General features: G+C 54.8%; 2 protein-coding genes across 3 annotated transcripts in view; both read left to right on the top strand.

Annotated features, from left to right (window-relative positions):
* Nucleotides 1–11,008, top strand: part of LOC117869996 (zinc finger protein 239-like) — a 1,162,621-nt gene that overhangs the window by 863,520 nt on the left and 288,093 nt on the right. The gene's annotated exons all lie outside the window — the stretch shown is intronic.
* Nucleotides 2,926–11,008, top strand: part of LOC117869986 (zinc finger protein 436-like) — a 27,489-nt gene continuing 19,406 nt past the window's right edge. Inside the window, exons 1-2 of the mRNA XM_034757098.1 lie at nucleotides 2,926–3,142; nucleotides 4,781–4,907. Of these exons, the coding sequence (XP_034612989.1) occupies nucleotides 3,077–3,142; nucleotides 4,781–4,907 (193 nt within the window). The 5' untranslated portion in view covers nucleotides 2,926–3,076. The remainder of the gene's footprint in view (nucleotides 3,143–4,780; nucleotides 4,908–11,008) is intronic.

The following is an 11,008-nucleotide window of genomic DNA, read 5'->3' as shown; positions in this document are numbered from 1 at the left end:
TGGGGATGTTTAAGAGCCGGATGGACAAACACCTCTCAGGGATGGTCTAGATAATACTGAGTCCTGCCTTGAGTGCCGGGCACTGGACTAGACGACCTCTCAAGGTCCCTTCCAGGCCTTTGATTCTATGAAAGCCGGGGGCCTCCCACTCGCTGTCTGGGGTACGGTGTCTTCCAGCTGCTAACAGGACACTGGGCTGGGCCCTGACTGACTTTCCCTTTCCCCAGGTACGGCATGAGGGGTTTCCTCCCCTCCTGGGGCTGCTCTGTCCATGGCCTAGTCCAGGAGCGGGCAAACTTTTTGGCCTGAGGGCTGCATCGGGTTTCGGAAATCGTATGGAGGGCCGGTTAGGGGAGGCTGTGCCCCCCCAAACAGCCAACCATGGCCTGGCCCCCACCCCCTATCCCTCATCCTGCTTCTTGCCCTCTGATGCCCCCCCCCGGGATTCCTGCCCCAGCGAACCCCCCCCAGTTCCCTAATGGCCCCCTCAGGATCCCTGCCCCATCCGCCCTGCCTCCCCCCACTCCCTGTTCCCTGACTGCCCTCGCACTGCCCCATCTAAACCCCCTTCTTCCTGACTGGCCCCCGGGATCTCTGCACCCATTCAACCCCTCCGTTCCCTGCCCTCTGACTGCCCCGACCCCTATCCACACCCCCGCTCCCTGACCAGCACCCCCAACTCCCCTGCCCTCTTACCGTGCCGCCTGGAGCACTGGTTGGTGGCGGCGCGGCCGTGGCTGGAGCCAGCCATGCCACAGTACAGCACACAGCACCGGATCAGGCCGCGGCTCTGTAGCTGCGCTGCCCAGCCGCCCAGAGCATTGCACCGGCGGCGTAGTGTGCTGAGGCTGCAGGGGAGGGGGAACAGCGGAGGAGGGCCAGGGGCCTACCCTCCCAATCCAGGAGCTCAGGGGCCGGGCAGTAGGGTCCCACGGGCTGGATGTGGCCTGCAGGCCGTAGTTTGCCTATCTCTGGCCTAGTCCCTGCTCCCTCAGGCAGTGCCCAGAGCAGCCGCCTCTCTCCCGCCTCCTGTATTAACCCTCACATTCTGGCCATTGCTTTTACCAGAAAAGTGTCCAGAACCTATGACAGACAGTCACCATGAGGGGTCTTTCCCCCTGGTGCTGATTTGGATCCCTGGTGATCATTATTTGCCAGGGACAGGGCATGAGAATTTGTTGAATCTTTTGGCTCCTCCATTCCCTCCCCTCTCCTGTTAAAGCAGCATTGACCTGGGCTCCCTGGTGCCTGTGTGAATGGATGGCACAGGGTGGGGGTGGGGGTGAGTGACAGAACGTAGCCCTGTGTCCACACCCTACAACTGATTGCAATAATCATGGTACAAATTATGCCTTGTGAGGGACCACTGGAAAACTCATAATTTGCTGGCCGTTATTGTCCCGATAAACTATGTGTGGCAACATTATATGTGAAGTTGTAAGAGGTCCTTGTAGGATGTTATTAACACGTTCCAAACCCTCCAGCCCTGCCCAAACGGTGGTTGGCAAATCGCCCTGAGTCCTTGCCCCAGATGTGGGGAGCAGCAGTGGTGGGAAAGGGTGAATCCCCCATTATATGTTTTAAAGGATTTTGGCTCCTCCCTCCTATACCACGTTTCCGGTCTCATTGACTCCAGTGTCTGGATTGACATTGCAATAAGGACAAGGCGTGACTCTGGATTAACTTGAGGGAGGTGGTGTCATTAGTTACTGTCACCAGGGGCGCTGGCTGTTGCTGATGGAGGGGAGGCTGCTCTCTCTCACTTTCCACTCAAAGTGTTGGGTTTGAGTTTCTTGGGTCATATGCTGGTGCCTCCAGTGTGATCTGGGAACGCTGGGCCGAGCAGCTCCTCTGCCCCAGCAGGGTCTGTGCCATGGAGAGACCTTCATTAAAGCTCCTTCTGTGCCCAGCCAAGGGGAGAGACTTTCTCCAGTGGCTGGAACTAGCCCCCCACAGTTGCCCCGGGCTCTGCCAACACCCACCGCTGAGCCAGAGACCTCAGGGAAAGTGCTGGGGTTGGGCAGGGAAGTGACTCTGTACAAATGTCCCAGGAGCCTCGGATTTCACAGCCCCTGGGAATGTGCTCCCTGGTTGTGAATGTCCCTGAGGGAGGGCTGGGAGCTGCCTACAGGCAGTGAAGCGGCTGCCCTCAGCTCCTGCCAGGATCTGCCCAGGGAGCAAACTGGGGGATTCAGGAGGGGAAGAGACTGGGCCCCAGTGGGGTTTGCCCTTTGTGTGTCTGGAGGGTGGAGGTGTCAGGAAGGGAAAGTGGGGGAAGACAGAGATGGAGGAAGTGGAGAGAGTGTGAGACATGGCAGATTTCACCATCTCTCAACAGGTCAGGGATTACAGGGAGAGGGGGGTGAAATCTTCTCTGCTTTCCCATCCTCTAAAATTGGCAACAATCTCCTCAGTTGTTCCCCTTTTCTCTAACTATAAATTGTGGGTAGGAAATCCATATGAATTCCCTATTTTTTCTCAAATTATTGACTAATTCTCCTTTCTCCTCAGATTGTTCTCCATTTTCTCTCAAATTGGCCAGTGTCAATTTAAAATCTCCTCAGCTTTGGGGTGTTTTCCCACCCATTTTATCTACAGCAGTTTCTCATTGTTTAGGTGGGAAATGGTTGCCCTGAGCCATTGTGGGATAGCTGCTGGAGACCTGTTAGGGTCGGCACAGGTAACACAGTGTTTACACTTGCACTGTGTTGACCTCAGTACATCAACCATGGCTCAGTGTTGTTTGGGGAGGTGGTGTTACTGTGTTGGCATAATGGACAGCTTACATTGGTGGAAGACAAACTTAAGTGCAGATATATGTGCAACTAAGTCAGTGCAATGCAGTTTATGCTGACCTAGTGTAGACCAGGTCTTTGTAGACCAGGCCTGGGAGGGTTTAATCCTGGTGGGAAGACCTACCTCTGATAAAGTCACTGTTTGACATTGTAGGCTCTGCCACACTGGAAGTTTCCAGGGAAAAACATCTCGTGGGGACTCTGTGGAGAAACGGACAAAAGCCCATTCTGAAATCTCTCCAATTGCTCTTTTCACCCCGACAGACTACAGAATAACGTCCATGTTTTGCTCTAGATCGTCCCACCCTTCCAGAGGAAAGGCAATGGCTGTAGCGGAGTTAGCTGAGGTATGGGATTATCACGGAGCTGGTGGTGGGTTCTGGCTGGAGGGAGATGGGCCGTAAATGTACAGGAGGGTGGGAGCTGCTGGAGGTGGGAGAGGGCAGGAAATAATCAGGGTGGGGAAAGAGAGAGGAGAAACTTGCCAGAATGAATTCGGATTAGGCCCCACATTGAAGGAGCAGACTCCTTGGGTTTGCGTGTGGAACTTTCCCCTGTTTGTGGAACAGGAATTAACCACCTGGCCAGGGCTGCAAAAACTTCCCAGACTCCCAGTGCTGCAGCCTGAACCAACAGATACACTTCATTATTTACCACTCTCCCAAACTTTGTGTCATCAGCAAACTTCATCAGTGATGATATGTTCTCTTCCAAGTCATTGATAAGCAAGTTAAATAACAGAGGGCCAATAACCGATCCCTGTGGGACCCTAATAGAAACCCACCCACGTGACCATTTAGAGTTACACTTTGAAATGTATCAGCTGGTTTTAAATCTAGTTCATGTATGTCATGTTCATTTTGTATTGATGTAGTTGTTTTAAGTATCATGTTGTACCAAGTCAAATACCTTAAAGAAATCAAAGTATATTACATTAATGCTATTCCTTTATCAACCAAACTTCTGATCTCCTAAAAAAAATCCAATTAGTTTGTGAGGGTCTGTTTTTCCTAAATTCATGTTGATTGGAATGAATTATATTACCCTCTTTTAATTCCCCCTCTTCCCCCGCATTATCTTGCCCAGGTTCAATGTGAGGGCTATTATCTTGGTCATCCCTTTTACACTTTTTTTAAATATTGGGGCAACTTTAGCTTTCTTCCAGTCTTCTGGAGTTTCCGCAGTGTTCCAAGAGCTCTTGAAAAACAGCATTAATGGTCCAGAGAGCTCCTCGGCCTGCTTTTTTAAAACTCTTAAATGGAAGATATCTGGAACTGCCGATTTCAAAAACGTCTGATGTTAGGAGCTTCTATTTAACGTCCTCATGAGTTCTGATTTTAATGAAAAGAGTGTCATTATTAATAAAAATACCACAACATCATTTGCTTGTTTTCCCCAAATCCAGGAGAGAAATAGTCATTGAACATTTTTACTTCTTCTGTATTATTATTATTGATGTTTCTGTCCTTTCCGTCTACTAATGGACCAATAACATTGTTAGGATTTTTGTTGTTGTTTATATACTAAAATAAACACAACCCTCCTTCATATTTCCTTAATCCTGCTGGCCAGAGGTTTCTCCATATCTTTCTTTGCTTCGCCTTATTAATTTTCTACAATTCCAAGCTTCTGACATTTTTTCCTGTCGACTTCCTGTTTCTTCCAGGTGTTTGTTTTTATATAAAATTTTATGGGGGGATATTGGGATTCCTGCCAGGAGGCTGTCCCTGACCCTGCCGGCGACTCCATTTCCTATATCCGTCTCTGGCTAGTAGGTGTGTGATGAATATGACGACCCCTGCCCCTCCTGGCCATCGTGAGGGGCTCTCTTTTTCTCCCCTCAACCTGGTGCCTCCTGGCTCCTCAGGATGGGAGTGGGACTGTGTGACCATGTCCCTCCCAGAGCTTCCATTTTCCTGTTCCTGCTCTCCCAGGAATCCTGGGGTCGTACTAAAGTACTAAGTGGGGGGCTCTTGCTCTTTCAGGGGCTGGTGACCTTTGAGGAGGTGGCTCTGTATTTCACCAAGTCAGAGTGGGCTCTGCTGGACCCCGCTCAGAGAGCCCTCTACAGAGACGTCATGGAGGAGAACTATGAGAAGGTGGCCTCGCTGGGTAAGCATTCCTGTCCCCTTGGTTATTGGAAGCTGTGGGTTCTTCTTCGAGTGCTTGCTCATATCCATTCCATTAGGTGTGTGCGCGCCGCGTGCACGATCGTCGGAAGATTTTCTACCCTAGCAACACCGGCGGGTCGGCTGTGGAGCCCCCTAGAGTGGCGCCTTCATGGCGCTGAATATATACCCCAGCCGACCCGGCGCCCCCTCAGTTCCTTCTTACCGCCCCTGACGGTCGTTGGAACTGTGGAGCGCGGCATAGCTGTCCTCCACTCTCCCTAGCTTTGTTTGTTGTTCATAGTTGTAGTTATAGTTATAGTTCTAGTATTTATAGTTAAATAGTTAAATAGTTTTAAAAGTTGTTCTAGTTGTTCTAGTAGTTCAGGGGATTAAGGGGGTCGTCTCCCCCTTTCTCCCCCGGCCGCGGGGCCGGGCTCATGCCCAACGCTCCCGGCTTCAAGCAGTGCGCCTCCTGCGCTAAGCCTATGCCCACGAGCGACCCGCACGACTCCTGTCTGAAGTGCCTGGGAGAGTCCCATCAAACAGATAAGTGCAAGATCTGTAAGGCCTTCAGACCAAGGACCAAGAAGGAGCGGGACTTTCGGCTCCGGCAACTCCTGATGGAGGCGGCACTTAGTCCGGACGCTCCATCTACAAGTCAGGCCCCGGCACCTAGCGCCTCGGTGCGCAGTGCCCCGGCGGCACCGGCTATGACGACCACGCGAGTGGCGTCAGACAAGCCTCCCCGGCACCGAACCTCGTCGGCACCGCAAGCACAGCAAGTGCCTCGGCGCCGGTCATTATCCCCGGGGCATAAAAAAGCCCATAAGTCGGGGACCTCCGTGCCGAAGACGCCGGCTCCCCCAGTGCCGGGGGTAGAGCCGCGTCCGCCGGTGGAGCACCGGAAACAGGTGCCTCCAGCACCGTCGACTCCGGCGCCGAGGCCGTTGAGTCCGGTGCAGATAGCGTCTCCACCGAGGCCGGCGGTGATACAGTGCCTCCCGTCGACTCCAGAGACCTTCGCGGCGGCGAGAGACTTAATAGCTCTCACGGAGCCGGCACCGCCTCAACCACCGGCACCGACGGCACCGTTGACTCGCCGGGTCCAGTCGAGGGGGAAACCTGCCTTGATGCGCCCTCCATCGCAAGGGCTGGAACCTCGGCACCGATCCAGGTCCCGAAGCAGGTCCCCACGCCGCTCGCAGTCCCGGCACCGAATATCGCCTCGGCACCGGTCGTACTCGCGGCCAAGATCTTCTTCGCGGCACCGCTCTACGTCTCGGCACCGCTATGATCGTCGGCACCGATCAACGTCGAGACGTAGTTCTCGGCACCGCTACGGTCGACGCTCGACGTCGAGAGGCCGCTCCCGGCACCGGGCATACTCCAGGTCCTCGTCGAGGTCCAGATCCGACTCCCGGCACCGACGAGGTCATCGGCACCGGTCGCGGTCCCGGCACCGTTCGCCGGCACCGCGCAGAGATAGATCATCTCCGGACCGGTACCGTGCGGCACCGCAGCCCACGGGAATCGTCTCGACGCTCTCGGCACCGCCATGGCCGTCAAGATCAGTGTCTCGCTCCTCGGAGGACCTGTCGAGATCGGCATACCCCCCCTCAAGGGCAAGCCGAGGAACGGAACTTGGGCCATTGGCAGGAGATGGCAGAGGACCACTCTCATGGCCCATCTCACTGGTCGTTTTGGACCCCGTGGGCGTACCACCAGGAGCAAGGGGCTCCAATACCATCGACCTCTCGCTCGGGTCACTCGGTTAGAAGGGCCCCAGAATCCACCATCTCTCGGCCTCCGCCAGGGGGCATGGAGGCTTCCGTGTCCACGCCACCTGACACCATAGACCCGAGTGCAGGTGACGCTCCGGCCCAAGAGCAGGGGGATCAGGACCCCCCCTTGGATCCAGTCCCACCGGAGGCATCCTCCTCCTCCTCTCCGGATGAGGCAGTGGCAGGCACCTCATGTACAGGTCCCCCTCCGATAGATCTTCGGGCTCACCAGGATCTCCTGCGCAGGATGGCCCATAATATGGACCTGCAGGCGGAGGAGATAGTGGAAGTGCAGGACCCTATCGTGAACATCCTCGGAGCGGATGCCCCATCGAGGGTGGCGTTACCCCTGATCCGCACGATTCAAACGAATGCGGATACGATATGGCGAACTCCTGCCTCCATTCCACCCACAGCGAGAGGGGTGGAAAGGAAATACTTTGTCCCGTCTAAGGACTACGGGTACTTGTACACCCACCCCCAACCGTGTTCACTGGTGGTGGCATCAGTGAACGCACGAGAGCGCCACGGCCAGCAGGCTGCAGCGCCTAAATCAAAAGAGGCTAAGCGGCTCGATTTGTTTGGCCGTAAGGTTTACTCAGCCGGAGGGCTACAACTTAGAGCGGCGAACCAACAGGCGCTACTGAGCCGCTACAATTTTAACTCCTGGAACTCTATGGGGAAGTTTAAGGAGTTGATTCCCCAAGAGTCCAGGGAAGAGTTTGGAGCCATGGTAGAGGAGGGTAAGAAGGTGGCTCGGACCTCCTTGCAGGCCTCCTTGGACATAGCAGACTCGGCTGCGAGGACCCTGGCTTCGGGTATCGCTATGCGGAGGATCTCCTGGCTTCAAGTTTCGGGTTTGCCTCCGGAGCTGCAGCAAACCCTACAGGATCTGCCCTTTGAGGGACATGGATTGTTCTCGGACAAGACGGACTCTCGCCTGCAGAGCCTCAAGGACTCGAGAACAATCATGCGCTCCCTGGGGATGCATGTTGTGGGCCCTCAGCGTAGACCATTTAGGCCGCAGCCTCAGCGCTTCTACCCCCCCCCCCGCCTCGTCAGAGACAAGACTCGGCCCGGAGGCGAGGGCGAGGTGGTAGGAGAAGGTGGACCGGCCCTCAACCTGGCCAGAACCAGGGGCCACCTAGACCACCTTCAGGCCCCAGGCAAAACTTTTGAAGGTGCGGTCGAGGACGGCGCCCCAGTCATCCCCCAGGATCCAGCCCCCTCCTTTCGGGATCGTCTCTCCCACTTCCACCGTGCTTGGTCCCTTATAACTTCGGACCGTTGGGTCCTCCGCACGGTGGAAAGGGGATACACTATCCAGTTTTCTTCTATCCCCCCCTCCCACCCCCCTTCCCCGTCCCTCTTCAGGGACCCTTCTCACGAGCAACTTCTTATACAGGAGGTTTCTACGCTCCTGGCCATGGGGGCCATAGAGGAGGTTCCGATAGAGTTAAGGGGCAGGGGATTTTATTCCCGTTACTTCCTGATCCCCAAGTCCAAAGGAGGTCTGCGGCCCATCTTGGACTTGCGCGGACTCAACAAATTCGTAGTAAAGTTGAAGTTCCTCATGGTCTCTTTGGGGGCCATTATCCCTTCCCTCGATCCTGGAGACTGGTTCGCCGCCCTCGACATGAAAGACGCATACTTTCACATCTCAATTTACCCACCTCACAGACGCTTCCTGCGATTCGTGGTAAACACGGTGCACTACCAATTTGCAGTCCTTCCCTTCGGCCTATCCTTGGCCCCAAGAGTGTTCACGAAATGTATGGCTGTCGTGGCAGCGCACCTTCGTCGGCAAGGGATACAGGTGTTCCCGTACCTAGACGACTGGCTGGTGCGCGGTCGCACCAAGGAGCAAGTTCAAGCTCACGTCCACAGAATAGTGCACACATTCAACGAGTTGGGCATCCTACTCAACAAGGACAAATCCACTCTAGAACCTACCCAGAGAATAGAATTCATCGGCGCAGTTCTAGACTCCAGACGTGCGCAAGCCATCCTGCCAGACAACCGCTTTGGCACCATCACGAACCTCATTCAAGGGCTCAAGGCCTTCCCAACTACCACGGTGAGGTCGTGCCTTACCCTGCTGGGTCACATGGCTTCCTGCACGTACGTAACCAGGCATGCCAGACTTCGGCTTCGCCCACTTCAAACCTGGGTGTCATCAATATACCGTCCACATCGGGACAGCCTGAACATGGTGGTCACGGTCCCGAACTTGGTCCTGGCCTCCCTCACCTGGTGGCTAGATCACAATGTGGTCTGCGAGGGGATGCCATTTCACGCCCCACAACCCTCTCTGCACCTGGTCACAGACGCGTCATCTCTGGGTTGGGGCGCCCATCTCAACGAACACCATACCCAGGGCCTGTGCACTGCACCCCAGTTAGCCCTGCACATCAATGTTCGGGAACTGATGGCGGTGCGCCTGGCGTGCCAGGCATTCCTCAATCTCCTACGTGGCCGTTGTGTGTTAGTTCTCATCGACAACACCACGGCCATGTTTTACATCAACAAGCAAGGAGGAGCACGTTCGTCAATTCTATGCCAAGAGGCCATTCGCCTGTGGGACTTCTGTATCGCCCACTCAATCCACCTCATGGCATCGTTCCTCCCTGGAGTCCAGAACACTCTAGCGGACCGACTCAGCAGGTCCTTCCAGACGCACGAGTGGTCTATCCGTCCGGACATCATACATTCCATCTTCCGGAGGTGGGGGTTTCCCCAGATAGACCTGTTTGCATCTCGAGACAACAGGAAGTGCCACGTGTTCTGCTCCCTACAAGGTCGAGCTCCGGGCTCCCTCTCGGATGCGTTTCTCCTTCCCTGGAAAGACCACCTGTTTTATGCCTTCCCTCCGTTTCCTCTGGTCCACAAGGTACTGCTAAAATTGCGCAGAGACCAGGCACAGGTAATTCTGATCGCTCCAGCATGGCCGAGACAACATTGGTACTCCACACTGTTGGAACTCTCGGTTCAGACACCGATCCCGCTTCCATTATGTCCGGATCTCATCTCTCAGGACCACGGCCGGTTGCGTCACCCCGACCTGCAATCACTCCACCTCACGGCGTGGCTGCTCCATGGTTCACCCAGGCAGAGCAGCAATGCTCGCACTCTGTCCAACAGATTCTGCTGAGCAGTAGGAAGCCCTCAACACGGACCACGTACCTGGCCAAGTGGAAGCGGTTCTCCTGTTGGTGCGAACAACGAGCCACATCGCCCTTGCAGGCACCCATTCCTCTCATTTTGGAATATCTCCTCTCCCTAAAACAACAGGGGTTGGCGATATCTTCAATTAGAGTTCACCTGGCCACTATATCGGCCTTTCACCCAGGGGAACTCGCGTCCTCGGTATTCTCTAACCCGATGGTCGTTAGATTCCTCAAGGGCTTAGACCGGACGTACCCACAAAGCGTCAGCCCGTCCCGACGTGGGACCTTAATCTGGTTCTCTCCAAACTCACAGGTCCTCCATTCGAACCACTAGCCACCTGTTCACTTTTGTACCTATCCTGGAAGACAGCCTTCCTCGTAGCCATCACCTCAGCAAGGCGCGTTTCTGAACTCAGGGCGCTTACATCCGAGCCCCCTTATACAGTTTTCCATAAGGATAAAGTACAGCTTCGTCCACATCCTGCCTTTCTCCCTAAGGTGGTTTCTCCATTTCATATCAACCAGGACATATTTCTCCCGGTCTTTTATCCCAGACCACATGCCACTCGCCAGGATCAACGTTTGCATTCCCTGGACGTACGCAGGGCCCTGGCCTTCTATATTGACCGCACAAAGCACTTTAGAAAGACGACGCAACTCTTCGTTGCAGTGGCCGACCGAATGAAAGGCTCACCGGTCTCCTCACAACGCCTATCCTCCTGGATTACGTCTTGCATCCGGACTTGCTATGACCTGGCAGGTGTCTCAGCACCGCACCTCACCGCTCACTCCACGAGGGCCCAAGCCTCCTCGACTGCTTTCCTGGCACATGTTCCAATCCAGGACATTTGTAGAGCGGCGGTTTGGTCATCAGTCCACACGTTTACAGCTCACTATGCACTAGTGCAGCAGTCCAGGGACGATGCTGCTTTCGGATCTGCGGTTTTGCACACAGCAATGTCTCACTCCGACCCCACCACCTAAGTTGGGCTTGGGAGTCACCTAATGGAATGGATATGAGCAAGCACTCGAAGAAGAAAAGACGGTTACTCACCGTTGTAACTGTTGTTCTTCGAGATGTGTTGCTCATATCCATTCCAATAGGTGACTCCCAAGCCCAACTTAGGTGGGCCGGCAAGAAGGAACTGAGGGGG

This window comes from Trachemys scripta, chromosome 25 (genome assembly GCF_013100865.1).
Source record: "Trachemys scripta elegans isolate TJP31775 chromosome 25, CAS_Tse_1.0, whole genome shotgun sequence".
Lineage (NCBI taxonomy): Eukaryota > Metazoa > Chordata > Testudines > Emydidae > Trachemys > Trachemys scripta.
The sequence above is the reverse complement of the archived record's forward strand: the minus strand, read 5'-3'. Positions and strand labels throughout refer to the sequence as shown.